The following is a 26867-nucleotide window of genomic DNA, read 5'->3' on the forward strand; positions in this document are numbered from 1 at the left end:
CATTGATTTTTTGAGGAGAGGGTGAAATTATTTCCTGCTGTTAAGATGGTTACCCAGAAAGAATGATACAGTATTATTTGTAGGGACATCTTATTTCCAAATGTTTTTCTACTGCAATCTGTATCATTTGTCCCTAAAAGAAAATGTTCTGGGCCACTGAGAATATCCTTGATAAAGAAGGTGATTTATGAATAGACTCACTTCACTCACTTTATGCTGACACAGCAAAATTGAACATAAAGCTAAAAACCTGTGAGGTATATGAAAGAAAATTGAGTTTTTCTCTGGTGGTGACTCAAGTCTATCCCCTGCCTTGGATCTTTTTTTTCCTTCTCTCCCGTCCTTCTCTGAGTTGTGGCTCACATAAGTCTCCAAAGAAAATCCTTCCTTTCTCCAAAAGGCTGCAGACTTTTCCTTGCTAAAGCATTTCTATTTTTGCTCCGTCAAGGAGAGGAGGGATAAAGGCGGGGCAAGGGTGGGAAGGAAGAAGTAATAGACTGCAGGAATGATTAAGTCATAAAACCTGCAGAGCATTCAATTTACCTCAGGCTAAACTCAATGGAAAATTTTAAAGTTACTTATTTCAACCCTGGGAACATTTCTTAATGTGTGCTACTTAAGCGCGTATCGTGAACAGCACTACATCACCGGCCTTAGCTTCCTGAGGGTGCATGAGATGACACCTGAGTCTGTCCCAGCTTGGGAGTCCAGGGTGCTGCGACCAACACAGCCAGGGCGGGGAAGGAGTCAACGTCCCTGAGCGCCTCAAGTCCAGCCCAGGTCCCTTTGCGTTCGCAGAGCATCCTGCGCTTCCCCCGGTTCTACGCACCTGTGCCATGAGTGCCACGGCCTCCCTGCAGTACATGGCTGCATTCACAGCTGTCTTCCCATCTTAACAATTTACCTTTGCATCCCCAGAGCCTAGCACCGTAGGAGTTGGTAATAAAGTGTCCCAAGTTGGAGGGTATACCGAATGGCTGTGCTCAGAGCCTATGTTCTGAAACTTACCAACCATTTCTAATAAGGTCATCATTCCCTGAAATCTGTCAGGAAAGAACACAGGTCACTTCTCTCTTAAACAAATTCTAAAGCAGAAACTACATCCTTTTACCTGAACACTAAACTTTTTTTTAAAAAGTGCTCCCTTGATTAAAGTAACCAGTTGGATTGAACTGACACTGCAAATCTGTGTCAGATGAGAATAGAAATGATGCTTATTTTTGTGCTATTATCCCTATTTTATATAACAGAAGTAATGTTTTTTAAAAGGCACCGAAGTACCATGCAAGTTACTTAAACTCTGTGAACCTATCTGCTTATTTGTAAATTAGGAGTGATAAAAAAAAAAAATTACGCATTTCCCAGGGCTGTTTGGATTGCCAAGAACCCGAAGGTCCTGGAGGCGCAGTAACTTGCAGCAGCCTCCTGCCTCTGCCCTCGCCGTCCTCGGGAAGCGGGGCTGAGGCCTTGGGCTTTGAGCACCAGTGTCTTTTTAGAGAGGTTGGACCTTCAAGTTTGGCAAGTTATTCTGCAACATTCTGGAACCAAAACCATGTTTTGGTTGGTTGTAAATTTACTTTCTATATAACTATCTCTGTAAAATGCTATGATTTGCAATTAAAGACATTCTCACCTATATCACCCAAATTTTCCTCAGAAGAAACAGTGCCCGCGAGGTCCCCTTCCTTCTGGAAGGATTTCACCGTGCCGTGTCCTGCTTTCTCCGCTGACGCCTGACCAGTCCATTTGCCACTGTGATCACTCTTTATGGTCAAGTCCTGTTCACACGGCGCTGCTGGCAGAGGAGCATGGCAGGCAGCGGGAGGGACCGTGTGGGAAGGAGCGATTTCTAATTCTTGGCCATGAATTTGCTGGGTGGTGGTGGTTTTCAAGTTGCCCTCAGACTCCCGCTGGGCAGGAGGAAGAGAGGGCTGCTCTGTCCCAGTGCCTCTGACATGTGGCGTGTCATCAGATAGTTTAGCACCAGTATCTGCTGCTGTCAAAGAGCGAATACTGACGGAGGAGCCCTCAGCTGTCTGCCGAGACGTCTGCTCTGGCCTTCTCAGGTTTTCAGGAGACCCAGCCCTCCTCTCCAAGTCCCTCCCTGCCGTACAAGGTGCTGCGGCGCTGTCTCTCGCTGGCCCTGCCTCAGGGCTTTTGTCCCGGCTCTGAACTGAGCTCAAGGACACACTCTTCTCTTCAGGCTGCAGGCCACCCGCTGCAGAGAGCGCACTGACCGGCGCCTTGACATGCCCTTCCCCGGTACTCACTTCTTTTTCTCCTGTGAGTGGCCCAGGGCACTGACAGCTGTCCTCGGCAATTAGGCTGGGCATGGGGACCTCACACTTGCTCACCTTTGCCGCCGACACGTCGTCCCTTCCGTCTGGGTTGTTCGCAGCCAGTGGGTTCTCTTCATGCCTGTCCAGGCCAATGACAGTCAGCACACACTCGGCGGTGCTGGTGGAGATGATGGCAGCATCACTCAAGTCCTCCGACCTCGCCCCGGCGGGCCGCTCTTCATCCTGGGGGACAGCACCCCTCATGGCTGCTTCTCGTCCTTCAGAGGTGCTCGTGGAAATCATGGTGGTGTCGCTGATCTCTTCCACGGGAGTGGCCGCGGGATGGGCTTCCTCCCGAGGGACGTCACTGGACACGGGGCCCTCACAGTCCTCCACCGAGCTCGTGGAGATGACCGCACTCCCGTCCTTCTCCTCCACGGCTGTGCCAGACTGCCCGTGGCCACTTTCTGCGGTTCCCTCGGAAATGGAGGCCTCGCACTCCTCCGCTATGCTGGTGGAAATGAGAGCACACTCATCTTTCTCCTCCTTGCTGGTCGAGGCAAGAGGACTTTCCACTTCTGTGGGTGCGCTGGGCATTGGCACCTCGAAGTCGTCGGTGCTGACCAAGAGGGGGCCCTTGGCTCTTTCTCCAGCTGTCACCACTGGCTGCTGGCCGCCAGCACACAGGGTGGTCGTGGCGCTGGAGACGGGCACTTCGCACTCCTCCCCTAGGCTTGTGGAGATCATGGCGCACTCATCTTTCTCCTCGTTTCTCACCGCCGTGAGCTGGCTCTCCTCTCCCGCAACTGCACTGGGCATGGGGGCCTCGAACTCTTCTGTGTTCCCTCTGGGGCCTTCGTCATTTTCTTCAGCTCTCAGAGCACTGGAATGACCATCCGTGTCCCTAATGGTGGTTAACTGGGAGGTGTAATCGTGTGTGGTACTGGTGGAAATCACCAAGCCTGTGCCTTGACTCTGGCCCTCAGTGAAGCAAGTCTGGTTGGTAACACTGTCCACCGCCGTTGTGGCCATGAGGCCATCGCACTCCTCATTTTCCACGGAGGTGATGACCCCCTCATCTTCTTTCTCACTTGGGGACGTGTGAGGGACTTCATATTCCGGGACAGCACCGGATACCAGTTCCTCACAACTGCCCCCCACAAGGCCAGTGGAAGTAGTGGTGCCTTCAACTTTGTCTTTGCTGGCGAGCTGACTGTCGCGTTGACCTGAAGCTGCGCTAGTCATGGGCCCCTCGCAACCTTCAGGCACTGGTACCACTCCCCCCTTTCCCGAAGCTGCGCTGGTCACACTGCTTTCCACGATCCCTTTGGCACTGGAGCAGATTTCTGCGTCTTTCATCTCCTTCTCTGCCTCACTCACACTGTGGACATTACTTTCCTGTGCGTTTCCAGTGGCAGTTCCGGCCCCTGCTGCCCCGCGCCCGGCTGCCGTCCCAATGCGACCGTCTCCTTCCTCTGCACTCTCACAAATGGGCACCTCCTCGCTTTCTTCTTCTATCCCTGTGCAGGCTGAGGTGTGCCCAACCTCATTTCCTCTTCCAGTGCTAGTCACAACACCCTCACCTTCGTCATCCTCCTCTTTGGCACCCGTGCTGGTGACAATGCCTTCGTCATCACAGGGACCGGTAGCGACCAATGGTACATTAGTGGCTTCTTTGGCTACAGTGCTGCCCATGGCACTCTGCCCAGTTTCTTCTGACTCAGAACTTATGGCAAAGCCTTCGCTGCTCTCTTCTGAGCCTGTGCAACTTGCTGGTCCCTCTGCATCTTCCTCCGTGATCCCAGTGCTGGTGACGGCACTCTCCCCCTCTGTACCGTCATTCCCAGAACCATCGCCTTCCGGGGTGGCGTTTGTTCCTGGAGGCGTGTCATTGCCCACCAGGACCACAGCTGCCCCTGTCACCATGCGCTCCTCCTGCGGCCCCGCACCAGTGACGGGGCACACCACGAAGCTTCCACTCCCCCTTTCTGCTCCTGTACACGTCACAGTCCCCTCCGTTTCTTTTTTGGGGCCCATCCTCGTCACATTTCTCTGGAACCTGTCTGCCTCTTCACTGCTTAACGACCCTTCTCGCATTTCTGTCCCAGCACTTGTTACGGCTCCGTCACTTTCGCCTTCACTGGTGAAAGTAACAGCTCCCCCGAGTCTTTCTGAATCTCTACTGGAAGAACCATCACATTTTCCTTCAGAGCCAGCACTGGTCACAGCGTCATCTTTCTCCTCTGTCACAGCACTATTGACACTCTCTTCGATTGTGACCACCTGCGCAGTCACTGGGCCTGCCGCTCGCTCTTCAGATCCAGCCAGAGTACACTCCCCACTTTCTCCCTCCTTGGTGCTGGTGAGGAAGGTTTCACGCTCCGCCAGGCCCTCCGTGACCACCCCGCCACCTTCCTCCGCTGCGGCAAACACAGTGCACCCGCTGGCTCCCGCCCCCGCGTGGAGAGCCGTGTTTCCGGAGCCCCCCGTGAGGCCTTCGTCCGCTTCAATGCTTGTGCAAGGCACCGTCACCTTCCCCTCTCCTCTTTCTGAAGAAGTGGTTGTGGCATCCCCGGCTTTTACTGAGTTCAAGGGAATGCCTTTGTCCTTCCCTTCTGTACTAGTGGCAAGGGAAATCTTCTCTGCTTTGCCAGACTCAGCTATCACGTTCTCAGTTTCTCTGTTCCTTTGGTGTGAAACAGAGGGGGCAGGGTTACCTTCAGCACTGGTGTCTACCTCGCTGTTTTCGTTACTTCTTTCAACATCAGCTGACACGTTTTCTACTTCATCTGAGCCTCTACTGTGCTCCAGTTGAAGAGTTTTAGCATCTTTTTTGGTACTCAGGCCTACGGTGCAGTCGACAGAGATGCCATCTTTTTGGCCATTTGCTATCGCATTTCTACCTGTCTGCTCTGAAGTGGGATATCTACTTAAGTCACTTTCTTTCCTGGCCATGTCCGCCAAGCCACATTCTTTGTTAACATTCTCATTTCCCATAGCTGTGTCTGTTAACTTGCTATCAAGAGGCACGTTTCCTTTCCCTTGTTTACTATGCATTATGGTGGCCTGGGAACCTTCTGGAATGTGTCTTTTGCTATCTAGGCTTGCTTTTGCCAGCCTATCTGCTGTGGAAATTGCACCATCTTCTTTGCTGTGACTTGTCCTAGGGACTTCGGATTCCCTAACAGTCAAACTTTGGTTAGGGAGGTCAGAGTGGTCCCCCAGGCAGGTGCTGCCTGTGCCACCTTCAAAAACAGTTCTGTCAACTACAGCAATCACATCTGCATCATGAGATTGTTTCTGAGGCACAACAGCCACCGAACTTAAGGAAGGTGAGGGGTCTAAGTTTGTGGAATGTTCAAGAACAGCATCTCCTTGAGTCACATGCTCTTCAGCAGGTCTTGTGTGTTTCAAGTTCTTTTGTGCCCTGTCATTTTCTGGTGAAGCACAAGGCAACATTCGATGACTGGCTTCAGAGTCTGCATTTGATTCCTGAGTTCCCTGTTGAGTGGGTGTTTTCTCTCTGGGGTTTGGTCTGGACGCAGCACTTTGGATATGTACTTTCTTGGTCATGGTGCTTTTATGATCAGCGTGCTTTTCGGAATTACCAGCAACCCCTGTTCCACGTCCCGATTTATAGGCTGGAGCAGCTGCTTTTGCATCCACGGTGGAAGTTCTTACTTCATCCTTTAGAACCGTGCCTGCTGTTTTTTGTTTCATCACATTTTCAGAGTCAGCGTCTTGCTGAGAACTATTACTGCTGCTTTCATGGGTTTTCGATACTTCCAGTACATTTTCAACAGCAGGTTCAGAATCAGTTTCCATTGGCTCTTGTTCAGGGATCTTTGTGGTATCACTACCTCTTTTTGGTCTTTGAAGGGAGGAACTACTGAGAGAGCTCGAAGTATTTGCTGCTAATTTCTCTTCTCCTTTGGCCATTTCTTGGGATGCACTTCCTTTTCGATTTTCACATGACCTTCTGCTTAATTTCTTTTCAGTGACTGAACCATTTCCTCTGGCCTTTTCATGATTACCATCAAGTTCTTTACTCTCCTTGTCATCCGATTTGCTATCTTCCTTCTTTTTCACGTCCTTATTACTATGCTTTGAGCTTCTGCTTCTGTGTCCATCTGATAACTTTCTCTCCAGTCTGGAGGAGGTTGAATCCTTCTCGCCCTTACATCTGTCCTTTGCTAGCAGCAGCTTAGCTCTGTGACCAGAGTCCTTCTGGGCACCGTGGGCTGAGGATGCTACATTCTCTAATGCAGGTTCAACACCAGCTTCCTCAGAAGGTTTGTCTTCAGCTTTCGACTTTCGTTGTCTATCTGGGTCATTTTCTTCTGAGTTCTTCTCCTTTTCTGATTTTGAAGTGGTTGTCTGTTTTGTGACACCCTCTTGTAATTCTGTTTCAACAACTTTTGACTGTTTGCCTTGACTTTTTGACTTAGACCTGGACACAAGTTTCTCTTCTAACAAGCTCTTTGTTCGCCGCTTCTCCTTGTGAAAAACCTCTTCTGGTTTTGAATTACTGTCTAAATTAGTCAAGTCCGTGTCACACTTATCCTCTGAATAACTTTCACTTCTTCTCTGTAATGTGGTTCCATGTTGCTTGGAACTCAGATTATCTTTCTGAATTTTAGAATCACTTGATCTTCTTGATTTGTGCTCTACCTTAGTTTTGTCAGTCGACAGGTGTCTCTCTTTTTTGTTTTCTTTACGAATATTTTCATCTGTTTTTATAATATATTCTGAAACTGGCTTCCCATCTCTGCCTAAAATTGATAACTTCCTTTCATTCCTATGTTTACTTTTTCGTTCGGCTTTATCATCCAAAGAAGGCTTAGTCTGTTGACTTTGCTTTTGAACGCTTTCATCTACTTTTAACCCTTTCTCAGAAGAGTGAAGCTCAGTCTCATCACTGATTTTATGCACACTGTCCCCTTTATGTTTATGCTTCATAGACAACTTGTCTTCTGACACAGTTTTTTCTTTTTCAGGCTTTTCCTTGGAAGATTTCGTCTCTTTCTTAGGGAGGTTTTTCACATGTGCTGTTTCAGAATCATCTTTCTTTAGGTGTTTTTCATTTTTAAGTGTGCTTTTCTGTTTCTGCGGTTCTTTGTCTTCTATGCCCACGTCTGAACGTTCCCCTTGCTTTTTTCCATCTCGTGTATCAGTCTCTTCTTGTGCCCCTTCCACCACAACAGGGGTAGATGTCCGCCTTTTATGTTCTCTCTCTAGTTTGGATTCATTTTTGTTTTCATCCACTGAATGCAAACACTCTGAGAGTCTCCGAGTAGTTTTACTTGCTTCACTTTTTGTATGGACATGCTTCAAATCCTTTGAAGAAGATACCTTTTCCTTTTCACAATGCTGTAAGAAAACAAAGGTTAAAATATGAGAAACTCTAAAGGCAACTTTTATATTCAAATTTAACATCTGGGTGCATTTAATATGTTGAGTGCTGGCACATATTTTATACCTTACTCTTTGTAAGCAATCTGTGGTTGGCATTATTAACTATATATTGTGCACCAGGAAACTGAAGTTCAGTATGGTTCAATAACTTGACACCCAGGCAACGAATTTAGATGATCTCAGCCCAAGTCCAACTCTTCCCACTATATTGCAGTAATCTTTACAGAGACTAGTTACTTAACTCTCACTCGCTAAAGCCCACAAATGCCCAGTAGTCCGTTAATAAATATAAAATCAAGGAATGATACTCCAATGTTCTTTTCAGTCCAAAAGCATGATGAAGACAATTTAAAAATTTACATTTACATAAAGATTTCCAATATTTTAATTTAGACACCAGAAGTTTTTAGGGAAACCTCATGAAATTAGGTTACTTGTTGGATAATCTACTTAGGAAGTTTCAAATGCATACAATAATTCACAGTAACTACATCATATAAAATTTATGTGTATGCAAGGGGAGATACTCAAGAGACGACAGCATCTAAACTTTCCCTTCTACATGCCAGTATGACACAGAATAGATTACTAATGTTAATAAGTAGATGCTGACCAAACATACTCTCATAAAGACTCACTGACTACTAGCTGTAATTATTCTTATACAAACAATGGGCAGAAGTTCTCAGAAAGACCGCTCTGCCCCAGGGTCAGCTTACCATGGTACCTCCTTCCAATGTAACCCAAAGACTTATATACTTATACTAATATAGAGACCAAGACAGAGAAAAGTCTTTAAAAAAAATACTTTAAAATTAAATTCCTCAAAGAAAAAACTAAAAAGGGTTTCATCAACCTAATTTTGACAATTTCGTTATTGCCAAAGTAAGAAACAGCGTGGGTGAGGGAGTGTGAAGTAGAAAAGTAGTTACTATCTAGATAAATAATCACATGAATCAATTTGCCAAAATGAGGAATTCAGACCATAATAGGATAGGGGTTAATAATGACTGTGAGGGGTTTCTATTGAACTTGGAAAAGATCCAACTGCATATCTAAGTGTTACTCCAAAGGTTCAAATAGACTCTACCTAACAAAAGAGCATGTAGAATGGACACACCTCACTGGTTTTGAGGGTTTCTTTGGAATCTTCTTCAGCTTGCTGTTTCTTTTTAGAACTCTCTTCAACATTCCTACATGGGTGAAAAAGTCAAACATGAACTTGAATAAAATATAAGAAATTTTTGGGAAGGTTAAAAAAAAAGTTAGCTTTTCTTTTCTATAAACACGTGATCCATAAATGAAGTCTCATTATATGTCAATTGAAAATCCTTTTCTTAGTCAACAGAGAACACAATCCCAAATGTGACATGGAGTATCCTTGGAGCAATAGGAAAGTATACTTGAAATGGAAATTCCTGAATTGTTGCTTGAAATTGAATACTTTGTGATCTATAATTACATTTTGAAAGTCTTCCTATCTTTTGAGTAAACAGGGTAGTCTTATTGATTCAGATCAATAGGAATGAAGCATGAAAAAATTGAGAGCTGACTTATTTCAGTTTAGCAAAATGTTGATTCAGGTGTCTTGAAGTCATAATAAATTTACATAATTGCATCTCAGTGACATAGCAAATTGTAGCCCATGGTGACTTCGTAGCCACGCTGTCTCTTCAGCTTTCTAATTCTTATAGGACTAACTATGATAATGCAGCATTAAAAAAGAATTTGGGTTAGACATCTGGTTTATGGGGAAAAGCCTGGGACACTGGTGAAGAGAACTGCCTGGGAAGCCTGGGAGATGAACGCCATCACCGCAAGTAGGCGATTACTGCGTGTTCAGAGCGGAGCTACTTCCTGAGTCTTCCCAGGCAGCCACACACACACCCTCTGAAACTCCGGGGACACTGTTTACGCACGTGTATTTCTCTGGGGAGAGAATCCAAAGCTTCCCACAGAGGTCTGGATCCCCCCCTCAAAGAGTAAGTATTAAGATTAACACATGAAATATTACAGGTATTAGCAGAATGAATTAAGATACAAGGAATGAAATTCTCAGGTCTTTAGTAAGAATGCAACAATGTACACATTCAAGGTCTGGCTCTTGACCAATCACTTTCAGTGCTTCTCTCCTGAAAGCATTCCGGGAGAATGTGACCATGGGGGTGTTGCCAGGAAAAACATGTACCTTGAGTCTTTTTTTCTTTTTTTGCTTAAGGCTACTTTTTTCTCTAAAACTTTCCGTTCTTTAAGGACTTCTTTAATTCTGGGGGCTTTAGGTTCCAGATTCTTTGTTGATGGTTCTTCTAAGTCCACAGTATTTTTGCCTGGGGGGGGAAATCAATAAACTATTTCACAATAGTTCTAAACAGTGTAATATTTATTTTTCATTAAGATTTTCTAATTACTGTAAAAATGCAAAAAGGCTTTAATATCAAATTGTGCTAGAATAAGAATAATATTTTAGATGAAGCAGACTTGCCTTTTTATGTCAAATGCTTATACAGGCTAATAAGAACAGTAATAAATAATACAAGTGTTAATAAGTAAATACTACAAGATTAAACTGTTTTGTGCAATACAACTATAAAGCTATTTTTGCTTCGCCCTGCACATGTGTGTGTATTTGGGTATTACACAGGATCAGTGTCCAGAGGAAATTCAGTTTTGTTTAATGAAATACTGCAAATATTTGACATTTTAACTAACATAAAGCACACATTAATTCCATTAATATTACCAGCACAGCTGGATTACTCACTTGTTAACAATCCATTTTCCAGTAATAATTCATTCCACAGACACTGGAAGATAAATTGCTAACATGTGAGTTCTGTAAACTGGTACCTGATAGAAAGTTTAATTTAGACACAGCAATATAATTTTTAAAAAGTGACCAAACACATCAGATTAAAAAGAAAAACCTTCCACACCTGAAAATAGATACTTTCTGAAAAATATAACAGCTTTGCCCTGGCCGGGTGGCTCAGTTGGTTGGAGCGTCGTCTCATATACCAAGAGGTTGCTGGTTCGATTCCCGGTCAGGGCACATACCTAGGATGTGGGTTCGATCCCTGGTTGGGGAGCCTATGAGAGGCAACTGATCAATGTTTCTCTCTCACATCGATGTTTTTCTTTCTTTCTCTTCCTCTTTCTCTAAAAATCAATAAACATATCCTCAGGTGAGGATTAAAAAAATACATAAAACAGCTTTACTGAGATATAATTTAGATTGTTTTATTTTATAATCAAATGTCATAATATAAATTTCTAGAAACTAATGGAGTATATAAGATGGTTTAAAATATTAAAGTTAACATCTCCTATACCTTGACTCTTAGCTTTCGATGTCTTTGTCTTTTCTGCTTTCTGTTTTCGTTTTTCTTCAAGTTTTTCTCTATTAATTTGCCTTCTTAAAAGCCTCTCTTCTTTTTCTTTAGCCTAAAACCACAAAATACTCACAATTATTGTGATTATCAGGCAAAAGCAAAACATTTTGGAAAAAAAAATGTTTCCCCTTCAAACATTTTTATAAATTAACAGACTGCAAAAGTGCACCCATATTACATAATTTGGAAACAACCAGAATAAATGAGACAGATGTGAACATTTTCCTTTGCTCTTTCAGAATGCCAGTAGGTTACAGAATGGGAAAGGTATCATTTTGAAAAATGGTGGTTTATGAAACTGCATGCCACAAGTAAAAGGATAGCTGTGAAAATATCTACAAGCATCAGGGGTGCAAAGTAGATTTCCGTAATATTTGCATTACTCTTAAAGGAGAAAGTTAAAATGCGATTCAAGTGACAGGCTAGTCCTACAAACAAATGTGGCTTGTTGGTTGTACTCTCAGGACCCAGGTTTTAGATGTGGGACTGTCTGCCGTTGAATTTTAAAGCCACAGAACATCCAGTCATTGGGTTATTCCCACTCCCCCTTTGTGGCCACAACTCACTGTCTCAAAGCGCCACAGCCATAACGCCTGATCAAGCAAACTTTTCAAGAGTTAAGCCACTTTTAGCATTGAGTCTATGTCCTTCAAATAATTTTTCTATGTAATAATATTTCCTTGTTCTGAGATGCACTTTTCATATTTTAATGTTTCTGAAATTTTAAGTAATCGTAAATCTGATAGGTGCATACAATAAGGAAGCAGTTTTTTTTCCTACAAAGCTGTTGTTAACCCAATCACACATCTTATAATTAGAAATATTTTCAAATCTGTATGTGGACTGTACTTCCCTCTCACTATTAGGTTCATAGCTTTATACAATAAGCTTGCTTCATACTTGATTAAAACATTTCCATACTTGAAACACGCAGGTTGTTATCAGTTTTCACTATTAATTATGATAACATGAACACCTCTGTCACATGTTTATGTCTATTTTGCCTAGTTAAATGACAAGGCTCCTGAAGGCAGAACCTATGTGTTGCTGTTTCATATGCTCACCAATAATATCCTGCACTCAAACTAGACAAATTTGTCAACCTGATTTAATGTGTGAATATAGTAACAGATCAAGTATGACTTACAATGGACTGCCGCCGTTGCTCTACAGTGAGTTCGTCATCGGAATCACTGTAATACTTTGAGTAAAGGTACGGTTTGTGAACATATGCATGCCGTCCGCTTTTTGCTTTTCCTTCACTGGCATCACAGGTTTGAGTTTTTGTTTTATTTTGTTTGTTCTTCTCTTCATCTGGAAGAAAGTCAAAAGAAAGAAGAATGTCCCTGTGAATTAGTAATAAAGTCAACATTATGCTTGATCAACATCAAGCAGCAAAAGCAGTATCAATGTAGCTCAAGTGTATTTGTAGGTCAAATAGGAAATATCACTATGTGAAGATGCAGAAGTCTAGACATTTTCAAAGCCCAGAATCCATATCTTAATTTATTTCTTAACAATCAGCTTCTTACGCATAAAGATGATAAAGAAAAAATTAAACCTTGTAGTTATTTATGTTTTCTTTGCAAAGAGTTAATTCTCATTTGTTATGTTAGTGGACTTGACCTAACCACTTTACCCATTAAATTGAACCAATGTACTTGAAGCAGTACCTTAAAGTAAACCAGAGATTTGAACAACCACCCATGTATCTCTCATTTGTGGAAGATGCAACAATCAATAACTGGCCCCACACCAAGCTAATGCTTAAACCTCTCCACCTTAGGGAGGCAGATCAGCTTCCCCTCATGACACAGCAAAAAAAACTGAAACAAGGTTTTCATTTCCTACCAGTTGGTACTCTCAAAATAATAGCGACCTTTTTACCTTTTGGATTCCATACATATAAACTCCAGCCTTGCCCAGTTACACTTGAAAAGACCCCAAAAAGCATCTAGAATTAGATTTTCATTTACACTAGAAATAGATCTGTAGTACTAAAAGCTGCTACTTTTTCTCTCTAGGTATTCTACCCAGAAGCCAGGATCAAATTCATAAGATGCTATCTATAGGAAACTGCAAGCAATACTCAATCTTATTGATTTTTTAAAAAGTCATAAACAGAATTAAATCATGTGGTAAAAGGCAGCATGTGGTGTTGGTTAGAAGCCCAGACTCGGGTTTGAAATAGACCCTGGTGCTCACTAGCCACAAAGGCAGCAACCCTCGGGGACTGTTTCTTCACCCGGATCTGTTTCTCAGCATTGCTGTGAGAATTACAGGGAGGAGTACAAAGAACAGAGCAAACACTTAGTACAGGGCCTGGAATATAGTATGTACTTAAAAAGGGCCAACTGAAAAATGAACTGTATGGTAAAGAGAGGTCCAGTCTTTGCCCTCGGCTTCTGGGAGGTCATCTCTAAACCTCTGGAATGCCAGGCCTGACAGAGGGTTCTGTTTGCCTCGGGGTCTTGTGTCGAGACAAGTCGCCACCGGGCGTCATTCCGGGTGGGGGCTTTGGGTCATGGAGTACCAGCTTGACCTCCACAGGGGCAGGAGACTGAGACCCGTGGCACGGACAGTCGGCTGTGATGCCCCAGTGGGGGCCCAGCAGGAACTCTGGACATGAAGACTCGGGTGGGCGCCCCTAAGTGGCAAAAGCCGTGCGCGCTGTCAGACAGCAGGGCGGGGGGGGGGTGCTGCCCACGCCCGCACGGCGGGAAGCTGTCTACAACCTGCCCAGACTCTGGCCTATGTACCTCCTCCCCTGGCTGATTTTAATTGGCGCCTCTCAGCTGTCATAAACCGTCAACTGAGAGTTTAACAGATTGTAGTGAGCACTGGGAGTCCTTTTAGCAAATTATCAAACCTGAGGGTGGCCTTGGAAACCCAAGCTCGCAACTGATGTCAGAAGTGAAAGGAGTCTTGTGGACAGGACTCTGACACTCCCCCCCCCCAAACACACACACCTCCCCCCGCTTTCGTATACATTATCTCATCTAAACTGAATCATAATCCTAGGGAATGGTAATAAGAGATGCAGAACCAAGGCTTGTTGAGGTTTAGTAACTTACCAAGCTTGTTCAGACAGAAAACCTTGGAGCTGGGACTCAGAAACAATCTTCCAGCTACAAAGTCCCATGCTCTTGCCACTATACCATACTGTCTTTCACGATAAAGCCATCTGAATATACAAATAATGCTTGGTGGGAAGCTTCACAGAGGCATTATTAAGTAAAATGCTTTACCATCTGATGTAATCTCTCCTTCTTCCATGCTATCAGACATTACAACCTCCTCCTCAGTGTCTTCTTCAAAAGATGAGAGGTCACTGGTATGGACAGAGCTAACTGTAATGTCTGTAAGTCCATCCACATCAGAGTCAATCACAGAGCAATCTTCAAGATGATAAAACACAGAAGATAAATCAGATAAATCATCCTGTTGCAAGAACAGACTCAGCACCCAATTCCCAAATTACATTTGAGATTTTCTGCTTTAAGTATATTTCAAAGAACTTCAATTTTAGAAATAAAAATCTCTCATTAGCAACCAATATCAAATAAGGTAGAGCTCTTTCCAGAAAATACAAAGGCAAACTATCATCCAGTAAAAATGATGAAAGTATTAATTTATGATGTGAATGACAGAAACAAAAGCAAACTTTCAGCAACTATTTACTATGTAATATTTTAAAGATTAGGATATATGCTGATAAATGAAGTTGCTTGAAATAATGTATAGCAATAAATTTTAAGAGTTAAATTATAAGGTACAGAGCTTTTCTGTTCATCTACTTTGTGAATTTGTACACTAGAATAGAAAACAAATACACAAATGTTTATTACCCATTTCTTTAGCAAAGTAGACATAAGTTCTCAGCCTTTTGAAATATAAGAATCAAATTTATTAAAATTTGAAGGCAAATTTGATAATCCCCCAATGGATACTCTTTTGTTCTTTAAAGTGTTGTAGACTTTTGCAAGTCTTTACCTTCTTTTGTTCCTTCAGTGGTTTTAGCTTTATTACTGTTCTTTTCTGAAGGAGCTTTTGTACACTCTACTTCTTTATCCTTTGCTTGTTTTTCATCTTTGACTTTTTGTGTATCTTCTCCCCTTTTCGAGTGATCAAATTTCTTTTCAGTCTTTTCCTTCTTTTCCTTCTTTCTTTCGCCTTTTTCACTGCTGTCTGGTTTCTTTTCACCTTTGTCTGATTTATTTTTTTGGTCACTGTTTTCCTGTTGAACATCTTTATTTGGCAGAACTGAACTATTACTCTCTTTTGTATGATTTTTAATTTCTTCAACTGGACAAGGGAGCTCACTAACTTCCTCAGATTTAGGGGCTGTTTCCTGGCCCTCGCCCGCGGAGTCGGGTGCAGACTTGTCTTTATCAGCCATGTCCTCTGAAGCTTTCTCTTTCTCAGTGCCGGTGTCGGTGCTTGGCTGCGACGGGAGTTTTTTGGACACTCTCTCACTGGTCTTCACGTTTGAGGCTTCTGTGGAAGCCCTGGCCGCAGTAGCTTCTTGGTTAAGAGAAGTTATGGTTTCTAAGATCGACATGGCATCATTGGCTACATTAGCACTGGGCCCAGGAGCGGGGACACCTTTGGGGGAGAGACAAGTTTCAGAATAAATTCACGCAGGCGGCAAACTCCTTGGCTGAGTCAATGCTACACGCCACTGTCATCCTTATGATGCGTATGCTGAGGAGGCCACACCTTTACACACCTTTAGACTTTCCTATACCAGTGCTAGTGCTCAGCACACTCTAATTCTCTACTTTCTAAGAGAGTTATCTTAGAAAGGCACCACACAAACCTGAGAACCATCTAGTTTCCAGGAAAATGACATCTTCTCTAGTTATTTTAATTATTCTTGCTGTTGAAACATGTACACTCCCAATAATACATCATTAAAATGTCCAATATTTTGTATTAAGGGGAAAAAAAGGTTATGCCAGTTAAGGAATTTGAGTGATATATAACACAATTTCACTACCATGGAGAGAAACGTTCTAAAAACCAAATTTCCTCAACTTGATACTCAGTTCAGTAAGAAAAACACTGGAACTGACCAAGAGCAAAAGCAAAGCACCTTGTGTAGTGACGGCAGAGTCAGGCTTTTCCTCCTCGGGGGCAGTGCTGCCACCAGCTTCCTCTTTATGGTTTAGTGTGGCCAAAAACTCGTGCACAGCTTTCTCCACCTGAGGTCTGAACGTGTGGTTGATCTTTGGATCTACAACCTGAGAAATAATGCGGTCGATACCAGACTCCAACATTCCTGATCTGAAACACAGGACAATTTACGGAAAGGTTAAAATACACACACACACACACACACACACACACACAATTTCATTATTATTTGCATTAGTTACTTTTATGTAAAGCTGTATCTCTCCAACCTTAAATTTTCTCAACCCATTCATCTGGGTAGAGAAAGAATAGGCAATGGACAGTAAATTTCACACTAGAGGCATTTAGATATACCACACCACAGAGTCTCTAGACTTTTCACCACTGCATCAAAAGAACCACTAAAGCAGGTAAAACAGAAACAAAACCACACGCAGGCCCTGGCTGGAGTGGCTCAGCCCCCAGTGTAGGGGCTGTGCGGCATGTGGAGGAGAGGCAACTGATCCATGCTGCTCTCCCTGCCTTCCCCTCTTTCTAAAACTAAGTAAATAAATTCTTAAAAAACAAAACAAAACAAACCTATCCTCAGAACTAAACAAGTCCACTGCCTAGAACCCAGGTTTACAGATGATGCTCTTTTCCAGATCCTGCCCGTAGCACAGAGAAATAAATGAGCATTAAAGCCAAGCTCTGGGTATACAATAAATCAATGGGTTCTGCACCTCTATTTTTAAACAGGAAAGTGTAAGCCTTTTATAAGTATTAGAGTCTCCAGGAAAACTGCAGAATATAATTTTATCAAAAATATAATTTAAAGAATTAATTTTAACAAAAAGAGGACAACTTTAGAACAAAAATAAAACAAGATTTCTGACTTTCTTTTTATTAACTTCTTGCTATAAAAAAAAATTAGATGATTTATTCATTCAACAATTATGTCACGAGTACCTTCTATATGAACAGGCACCATGCTGGCCACTGGGCTGCCATTAATCAGACCTGGCCCCTGCTCTAGTGAGGAGATAAGACACAAACAACTAAAACAGGAGGTGACAGGCACTAGGACACCCTTGTACTGCAGGAAAGGGGTGGAATAAGGAATGGTGAGATATCTGAGAATACGAGGAACGCTTCACAAAGGAGGAAACATCTGGGCTAAGGCTTGATTTCCACAAAAGAGAAGAACTTATAGAAATGTCACAAACAGGAGATGGGTGAGCAAACGGCAACAAAATCCCAAATGCGCAGAAAATCACAAGGGTGTGTAAGTAAGATAAGAAGACGTGAATTTATTTTAAGAAACACGCTTAAACCTCGCTTCTTCCTAAAAAAGGGCTTGAGAAGTTGGCTGGGTCGTGCTGGAGGAACGGGTGCTGGTCCCGCCCAGCTTCCAGGGCTCAGGCTCTCTCTGCAGAGGGGGTGCGGTGTCCCTCCTTATAACTTAGATGCTATTTCTGAGTGCAGCTCTGTCTGCAGTGGAGGGTGAATCTGACTTCCATTTCCTGAGGCACCTTGCAGGCTTGTTATACTCTAATGCTACTTATGTGGGCCATAGAGAAAAATGATTCGGTTCTTCACGAAGTAGGTAACCTGCTTTTTAAAGTTCTAAGATTAAAAACAAAAATGCAAATCCTGCAAACATTGCTACATCTTAGAGGTGTCTTTAAATGTAGCAGGTGAAAGAGAAACAAGGACAAGCAATCTGAAAAATGTTTTTAGGCACAAGTATAAAGGCATACAATAAAAAATAAAACACATCCATCCAAAGTGACTCCTTCAGTCTGTCTACACTTTGGACTACAAAGTGTCTGGCTACACTTTGGCCTGTCTCCCACCCCAGGCTCCTCTCACAGGGGTCAGCGCTGCCGTGACAGAACCAGGGGCTGGCACCGACGGCCGCACTGCCCTCAGCGGGCGCCCGGCAGAGGGGAGCCACTCTCAGCTCAGGGACAAGGCCAAAATGCCAGCAGCTGGTGCTGTTCTGGTTAAAACCAATTCCTTGTCTTCCTTTTAAGTACTGTAAAGACAATTGTTTCTGAGCTATTCAGCATTTTTAGGTTTTGTTGTACAAATGAAGACATAAATAAAATAAGATTTCCTCCATATTGAGCCTGCAGATTAGCTATTAAGCTGAACCATCCGGAATTGCTGGTATTAGATTGTTTTTGCTCTACAAAAACGACAACTGTAGAAGGCTCAATAGAACAGATTCAACTGTTTCTCAAAGTACATGTATTAAAAACTGTTTGACATTTATCAGGGCCAGTATATCCCTATACCATTTGTTCAACACAACCAAATAGTCTCTTTAAGGTAGCTTTAAAATGTAAGAGAAAACTGTATTAATAGAATTTAAGTAAGACGATAGTTCATTAAAAATAAGTAACACAGCCAGAAGAAAACGGACACACGTCCCAGGAAGAGCACTGACTGGCTTCTGCGCAAGAAAACAGCCTCCCGCCACCCTCACCCACAGGCCGAGGGCTCCAGGGCTGCTCCCAGACAGTCACGGGACCCTGCACTGAGCGGGCCGCGACCCCTCCCCAGGCACCGACTCTGTGTGAACAGTGCCTCCTTGCTTGGTCTTACACAGGTAAGGCTGAGAATCTAAACCACTGAGTTTAGTTTCTGTAAAAGAACAGAATAAATGGCTGCTTCCCTACTTTACAGGTTTTGTGTGCTGAGGAGGAAATGCAACTACAGGAAACTGGCCTTTCATTTAGTCTTTCAACTCAAAGAAAAAGAATGCAAATGTGCTTTTAAAGCAATGTCATCATTTGTGAAAGGGAGGCGACCACGTACACAGTCCAGGGAAAGCACAAGTGCACAGGTTGACAGTTTGCCTCCCCCGGCCCCTGCCCCCCAGTTTGGTTATGGTTTCTCCTAAATGCCTGGGAGTGAGTAAATTTCTAGGCCTGTCAACCCAACAGACCCCTTCGGCCTCTTCTTTTTCAGGAAAGGCTTTGACTTTTCCCTACAGGTATTATCATGCAGCCTTCTGAAGGCATCTTTTGATCTCACCTGGACTCTATACAGGTTCCTCAGACATCGTTTAAAATGCAGACAACAAAGTCATTGTTAAATATCCCTCTTCTCTTCTTCACAAGGAGACAGTCTGGGGCCCGGGCTCCTGGTTTCTAGTATCACCTGTGGCTAAATAGGTCTTTGAATCGGAGTAGGAGCTGCGCTGTGGGGCTTCCTGTGGGCCGGGGCTCTCTGTGGAATGGCAGGCCAGGCAGGCTTGCAAGGTTCCCACAGGACACGAGGCAATTAAGAGGTGGCAGGTACAAGACACGTTTGTTTAACTGTTTTATAGCAAGATTTCATTCTAAACAGTGCGCTTGAATATAAATATTTGTCAAGGCAGGAAGAGTAGGTGCTCCTCAGACAACTTAGCCATCTTTTTTGAGGGCAGAAGAAGGGACAGAAGGTTTGAGTCTTCTTGTCTTGGCAAATATTTCTATATTAGGACAAGGTAATATTGTAATAATATTGTAAATCTTCTTTTTGGGCATAAATATGATTTTTTAGTTCCTATAAACATTCCAGCTCTTCTCATTCTCTTTATCTTATGTTCATCCAAAAAAAAGTACATTTGTACTTTTTTTTTCTTTAATATCATCACTAAAATGCAGAGTTAAAATCACAATAAAATGCAAGAGACAAAACTGGCAGGCTGCACTACAGATAGAAGACACGGCCTCAAAAGTCAGGAAAAATATTTTAATTTCTGTGGTCTATGATGTCTTTATTTGCAAAATAATTATAAAGCCTTCTCTTTTAGGACCAAAAAAATGACTGTGAATGTAAATTGTATAGGATATTCTGGCACTTACAATCTATTAGTATTAGATCTAGGATTAAAAAAAAAACCCAACACATTGTCCTTCCCGTCCTTCAAAAGTTCCAAAACGCCACAGAAAAGTTGGACTGCTAAAATTTATTGGAGAAATGTGAAGTGATTAAAGTCTTTATAGAAAAATCACACTGCATCTCAATATGAAGGAGCCAAACTTCACAAAATTAGCATGAGGTGAACAAACTTCTGCATAACGTCTTTGTTTTTAGGCAAATCAGGCTGTGACATTTTGAGCCTGCCTAGGAACTATGCAATTCTGAGACTTACTTGAGTACTTGTTGTCTAATGTTGTTTCTTAGCTGGTTCTTATTGAGGTGGGGACTCCATGTATGAGTTGCTAAGTGGTTCGCAACAAAGTTGTCAACGCGTTGTCTGAGATTCTGATAAGCAGGCTAGAAAGGAAAAAAAACACACCAAAAAACAGATGTTGAAAATCTCCAATATTATACAAACAATACTGACAGTCTCAGGATTCAGGTTTCTTTAACAGTATCGACATTTCTTAGATTAGAGCATCAACATGGTAACAAAGTTTTATAGCTTATGTTTGAAGACAGGAGGAGTACAAAGAAGAAAAGCATACCTCTTATTTGTAGACAAGGAAGGGAAAAGAAGTAAGAAGCCAGTAAATGTTACTGTGATGATTTGGAGCAAAGAAAGAGAGAAGAGAAGCAGGTTTTCAGTGCGATTGTGGCATGTGAGCTGCACCTTTGAGGTTTCACAATGCAGCTGGAAATGTGAAGGCCAGGCCACCAGGCAGCCCGGCCAACAATATAAGCAAACAGCAAGTGGACGAGACGATGTGGGGTTGGGAGCATTTGTACCCCCAACCCCCGCAAGTGTTAAGTACAATTTGGTTGGAAAAGAGAATACAAAAAAGCAGAGAAGTGAGACTGGAGACAAATCACAGGGCCGGGGGCTGGATCTGGGTGCCTGCAGAAGTTTGGAATACGGGGTAGAGAACGGTAAGCCACTGCACACCTGAGCAGAGTGACGTGTGCGATAGCTGAGCTTTCCTATGACCAAGCTTCTTACAGTGAAAGCGTAACGAGACACAAAATATACCGAGCAAGGTATGCAAGAGTGATGAAGGTCCCCACTGGGGTGGCAGAAATGGACTGAAAGGCAGGAATCCTCAAGAAGCCATGGAGAGACAGCCACTGGAAGTAGGCATTACATTTGATGTCACGCAGTGGCTCTCAACCGGACTACCCCCCACTCTCACCCCAGAGGACATTTGGCACTGTCTGGAGGCAAAGGGGGCGGGCCGCTACTGGCATCTAGCAGGTAGAGGGCAGGGATGCTGCTGAAGTTCCTACAACGCACAGGGGAACCACCCACCACAAAAAACCACCCAGCTCAAAATGTTAACACTGCTGAGACTGAAAACTCCCAATGTAAGGGAAGCAGGACAGGGAACACATATTTTGTCATCTCTTCTTAAAAGACCACTGTGTGGAAGGAATGTCTGGCCACTCAAGCAGGACTGCACACTTTGTTCCCAGTTGTCTCCCACCACTCACTTTCTTCATATCCGTCTTTTAAGTGGCTTTTAATGTAGATGGATTTGAGTGTCTCCAAATGATTCTAAACAAAACTGTACAGCCTTATCTTCTGCCATTTGCTCCCTTACCCTCCAGCAGTAAGTTCTCACGCCTTTGATCTTCTGCGCCTACTGTTCTCCCTACCTGTCCATCTCGCAAGCTCTTCAACCTGCAGAGCTCACCCTAATCTGTACAGTCATCCTGACACCCAAGGGCAGGCTCCTGCCGCCCTCCTCCGCGGCCTTCCCATCTTCTCTACATGCCACCATCTCAGCAGTTCTTGCACTGCACTGTGTTTTGGGAAGGGGAGAAGTTCACCTCCCCCATGAAGTGTGAGCCTGCTCCTTCCGCTCCCCTGAACTTTGTTTTCAGGAAGCTTATCACACTGCCTGGCAGATAAGCAGTTAAAGTGTGGTTGTTAGATGAGATGACTGGGAAACCATCTCTGGAAGGGATGTAGGTTTCATCCCTTGGTGATGCCCTCGTATCCCTTCCAGCTTTCGGACTTTTGCTAATTCCTATTACCAATGCTACAAGAAACAGCTTCATGATCATATCTCATGTTCCTCTCCATTTATCCAAAGTCAATGTGAACTAAACAACGAATCCTGTCTCTTGGTGATTTCCAGCAAAACTGTAAACCATAATTCCTCTTGCCACTACCCCCGAATCTCAGAAATATGAGGCTAAAGACATCACAGTGCATCCGGCACTCTAGTCACCCGTAACAAGCTCAAATCTGAACCACAACAGGTGATTTTCTTTGTTTCCAGTTCTCCTTTCAGCAAAAAGCCTGGTGACTCAAGACATAAGGATTCCATTATTCTTCGGGGAATTTTTCTTTGTCTCCTCCTCCTCTTCCAATGTTCTGGTCAAAAGTCCTGGGAGTCTTTGTCGACTGCTCCCCTTCCCTTCCACCGCAAACCCAAGCCATTAGCGAATTCTGTCAGCACTGGCGTCACAGTACATCCAGGACCTGGCCACTTCCCGCGGCCTTCTCATCCGTCCAGATTGCAGCAATGCATCTTCCCACGTCGACCTCTACCCACCTGAAGTCTACTTTCTACACAGCATCTACTGCAAATCTTTTAAAATTAGGGCAACCATATAATTTATTGTCAAAACCAGATCATGACTGAGTGTGAAGGGGACACTATTAATAGTTACACAAGGCCAACACATCTAACATGGAAGTTAGGGCATGTTCTTCTCATGCACAACCCCTGCCAGTGGCTTCTCAGCGTTGGGACAGGCAAACTCTTCCAACGGCCTCCAAGGCCAGGCAGAGCTGCGGAGGCAGAGGGCGCTCCTGCCATCACTTTCTCCCCTGAGGCTCTTGCCTGAGGCCTTCTGTACTGTCTGAGTGGCACTCAGCCCGGGGGCTCCATCACCTCCTTCAGTGATGGCTCAAATGATCTTACTTGCAATCTTCCCAGAATTTCCTCAAAACAAATGAGCCCTTTCCAGCCTCATCCTGCTTTAATTCTTCCACAGGCTCTATCACACATTATTTATTGTCTCTTTTTCTCTGCTGGGACTGAGTACCACAACCGCAGGGACTTTTTGTTTACTGCTGTGTCCCTGGTATCTAAAACAGTGCCTAGTCCATTGTGAATATTTGTTGGGTAAATAAATTGATACACTGTTGTCTTTGATATTCCTTTCAAATCTAAGAAGAAAAAAGTAGACAACAGTTACAGTGAGGAGTCATTTACATCTGAGAATGTATCCAAAAATTAGCCTTTACTACTTGGGAGAGAGGTGTCTTATTTACTTGTTTGGTAAGCTCCCTGTCTGGGGAAGGAGGGTGGACCACTCAGCATTCCCTCCTTGCGCTCTCCAGTTGCCAGTCAGTGCAAAGGGGTCAGAATAGCTTTGAAACCTCTTAGTTTACTCCACAGACCCTCTGCTCCAGAGGTCTGGAGCAGAGGAGCCTCAGTGTTAGTTGGATCCTGGGGCTGCCCAGGGTTCCAGTGCTTTGGGTGGGAGGGCTGCTATCCTCAGATCTCTCTCCTGGCTGGACCAGCAATGACCCCGGGACAGTTTGAGGGGTCCTATGGTCTCCTGGAATGGCGGCGGACTTTGAACTTCTCGTCTTGCTTTCAATACATCAGGCTAGATGATAGTGTTGCTCTTGGAGAGCATCTGGTAGGTGTCAAATGTCTTGATTCTTAACTATGCAGGTGACTGACAATCCAGTTACTGCTATAGCCCTATATACCATACAGTACAGGTTTGGCAAAGTCAGTCTTCAGGGTTCAATTATCAAAAGCATCACACCAGAAATGGTCTAAATTCTAAGGTGTTCTCAACAGATGAAACCCAGGATTCCATTAAAGTGATGCTCCTTTGCATGAACATGGAGTCCTATTTCTACTTTGGCCCACTCGCCATATTGATAGGAATGTTAAGCTCATATAAAAGAAAATTTTGGCTTTGTATGTTTTCTGAGACTTTCAAACTTAGTATTTTTGAGAGACAGAGGCAGAACACAAGATCATACTCTGTTGGGAGTGGATCTCACTTCAGTTCTATTCTTTTCTACCATCAAACATTAAAATAGGGGACCTCATTCTATGGTCCTTGAACACTCTCTGAAATTGACACATTAGGTTCAGCCACAAGAAATTGCCAACTGAACCATTTCTGAACTGTAACAATAGCATTTTAATATGTTTATGTGCATTTTTCTTGGGAGAAGGTCCTAGATTTCACTAGCCTAAGAAACTGCGCTTCTCTCCTTTTCCCCAAGAAGGGTTTTAAGGCTTCACTTCAAGAGGATCTGGAAGAACTATCAGACAGAGCAATAACATTTAGTGGGGAATGGAGGGAAGAAAAAGCTGAACATTATATATGGTACCCCAATCAGCATATTTAAATCTTCAATTTGCATACAAAAGGACAGCTCTGTAGGTTTCTGAGGAAAACCAAGTGAACTTTCTACTTGCAGGATACAAATAACCAGCTTTATCTGGGTAACATTTATCTGGCCATATCTCTCTAATCTTCTCCCATTTAAAAAAAAAGAAAAGGGAAGGCAACACCTTATTTTCAAAAAGGTGGCCCTGCATATTCCCTAAAACAAAGGGAGAAAATTGTATACTTCCTGCAGAGATAAACATCCCAAGTAAATTGAATTCTCTGTGGTGCAAAAACTCCAATGCCCTGAAAAAGCACATTGTACTCCGGTCCACATGGTCATGGTGGTCCAGAGTTCTCACAAGGAAAGATGTTCCTAGATTTTCACCAAGGTTTTCCCAGAGGACACAGAATTGCACGCAGTTCACCCCAAAGGCCGCTGAACCCAACGTCGCAGGGAAGAATTGCTGGACACCACGGACACTCCCTCCTCAAAGAAATGAGGTTCCTCAGAACAGCTGAACATGAGAAAACCCTCACCCCATCAAACTATCCCCTGGACCCAACCAGATCTAAGCCAAAACCAACCAAACAACCCCTCCGCCAGCCCCCACACAGCCCCAAACCAAACCAACCAAAAAACAAAACAAAACAAAACAAAGCAACAATTTTCTCATCATTCCCAACTGAGGCTTCCTGCCTTACTCGCTCCCAGAGTTCCAGACTCGATTGGTTTTCCAACCATCTCACCAAGATTGCTGCTCCTTGGTGCCCTCTGCTCACTCTGCCGAACCAGGTGAGACTACCTGGTTCCTTCATTCCAACACTTGGTATTAAGCCCCTTTGCATCCCCCAGCTTTTTGGACAAAGACCCTTTTGCAGACCTTTGCCCTCTCCACCTTACTCTCCCGAACTGAACTTTTGTTTCCTGACCCTCTTCCACTTTATTAACTGCTGTCACCTGCCCTCCATCTTTCCTCCATTTAACCGCCAGGTTGTCCCCCACGGTCCCCACCCCCACCCCTCCACCTCAAACACCACTCTCACTTTGGAGAAGTGACTTGGCCCAAGCTACGGAAATCAGTCACTGGTAAACACTTAAATTCCGATCTCTTCAACCCATATTTTCGCTCTCCAGCTCTACTTTCTTACCTTTGCACCCCCCAACCCTCATCCAGAAATGCACACTACAAATAACTCGATTTAGATTATCACTTAACTTCTCCAAAGAACAAGGATATGATCCTTCCCGCCCAGAAATCTTGAAGAGCACGGATACAAAGTAAACCGCGAAAAAAAAAATTAACCAAAGACGAAAGCACAGGTTAGTGTTTCCAAACGCATCTGCACAAGAACAATGACGGAGTCTTGCTCACGGGGATATTCTCAGCGTCTAAGCAGCATAGTAGGGGCTCAGCACCCACCAGTCGGCGGAACCGAGGAACCCGCAGGCAAATGAATGAATGCACCGCGCCGTGCACAGTGCCCGGCACTGAGCTGCAGCTCGAGGAGGAAGCGGTTGCACAGGAACTCGGGGAGCGGCGCTCATAGGGGCCCCGGCTGGGGAAGCAGAGGCGCAGCCCTTCCACAAACGCGGGAGACTGCCCGAGAAGGCGGCCCTGGGGGTCCTCCCCTGACACCCGTGCGCCCCGAACCTTAGTGTCCACGTCGGCCAGGCAGTCCCTCCGGAACTGGTCGAAGAGCCCCTGGCTCTTGAGGTGGTTCACGATCATGGCCACGAGTTGCGGATCCCCCGCGCCGGCCCCCGCGCCGCCCGTCCCGCCCGCGCCCGGGCCAGCCCCGGGGCCCGGCGGTGGCGGTGGGGGCTGCGGCTGCGGCGGGGGAGGCGGCGGCGCGGGAGGAGGCGGCTGCGGCTGCGGGTTGGTGGCCATGACGGCCTGGGCCGGAGAGAAGGAGAGCCCGGGCGAGCAGGCGAGCGGGCGCTCCTGGGAGGCGGCGGCTGCACCGGTCCCGCCACCTGAGGGAGGCCAACGGGATGTTGTTACGGAACCAGCGGATCCCGAGCAACCCCGGAAGTGAAAGGGAACCGGGGGAAAAGGAGGAAAAGGCGGTGACAATAGCAACGGAGGTCTGAAGACGGAAGCCGCGAGGGGCCAGTTCCGGCCGCGATCTGCGCAGGCGCACGCGCAGGGTGGGCTGTGTCCGAGGCGGCGGCGGGAAGGCGGAGCGGTCTGCGAGGTCCGGGCGGGGGGCAGGGGCTGGAGTTCACTGGGCGGTTTCTCGGAGCGAGCCCACGCTGGGAAGGGAAACGCTGGTCCGGTGGCATTGAGGCCTGACGCTTTGGCTCCTGTTTAACGGAGCAGTCGAGATCCATGTTTATAGTGCGAACCGTACGTGGCACTACTTATTCTAAACTCTAACCGAA

At 44.6% G+C, this 26867-nt stretch overlaps 1 protein-coding gene across 1 annotated transcript in view; it reads right to left on the bottom strand.

Moving 5' to 3' along the window:
• BOD1L1 (biorientation of chromosomes in cell division 1 like 1) overlaps positions 1-26507 on the bottom strand; it is a 49630-nt gene extending 23123 nt beyond the window's left edge. The window contains exons 1-10 of the mRNA XM_054581943.1: positions 26137-26507; positions 20346-20470; positions 16179-16369; positions 15077-15688; positions 14332-14481; positions 12231-12397; positions 11024-11135; positions 9883-10021; positions 8815-8887; positions 1634-7649 (exon numbers count right to left, since the gene is read on the bottom strand). Coding sequence (XP_054437918.1) covers positions 1634-7649; positions 8815-8887; positions 9883-10021; positions 11024-11135; positions 12231-12397; positions 14332-14481; positions 15077-15688; positions 16179-16369; positions 20346-20470; positions 26137-26373 — 7822 coding nt within the window. The 5' untranslated portion in view covers positions 26374-26507. The remainder of the gene's footprint in view (positions 1-1633; positions 7650-8814; positions 8888-9882; positions 10022-11023; positions 11136-12230; positions 12398-14331; positions 14482-15076; positions 15689-16178; positions 16370-20345; positions 20471-26136) is intronic.
• Positions 26508-26867: the final 360 nt, after the last annotated feature.

Source organism: Pteronotus mesoamericanus, unplaced genomic scaffold (assembly GCF_021234165.1).
Source record: "Pteronotus mesoamericanus isolate MK-2021 breed Mesoamerican mustached bat unplaced genomic scaffold, CSHL_Meso_final contig_68, whole genome shotgun sequence".
NCBI classification, from domain to species: domain Eukaryota; kingdom Metazoa; phylum Chordata; class Mammalia; order Chiroptera; family Mormoopidae; genus Pteronotus; species Pteronotus mesoamericanus.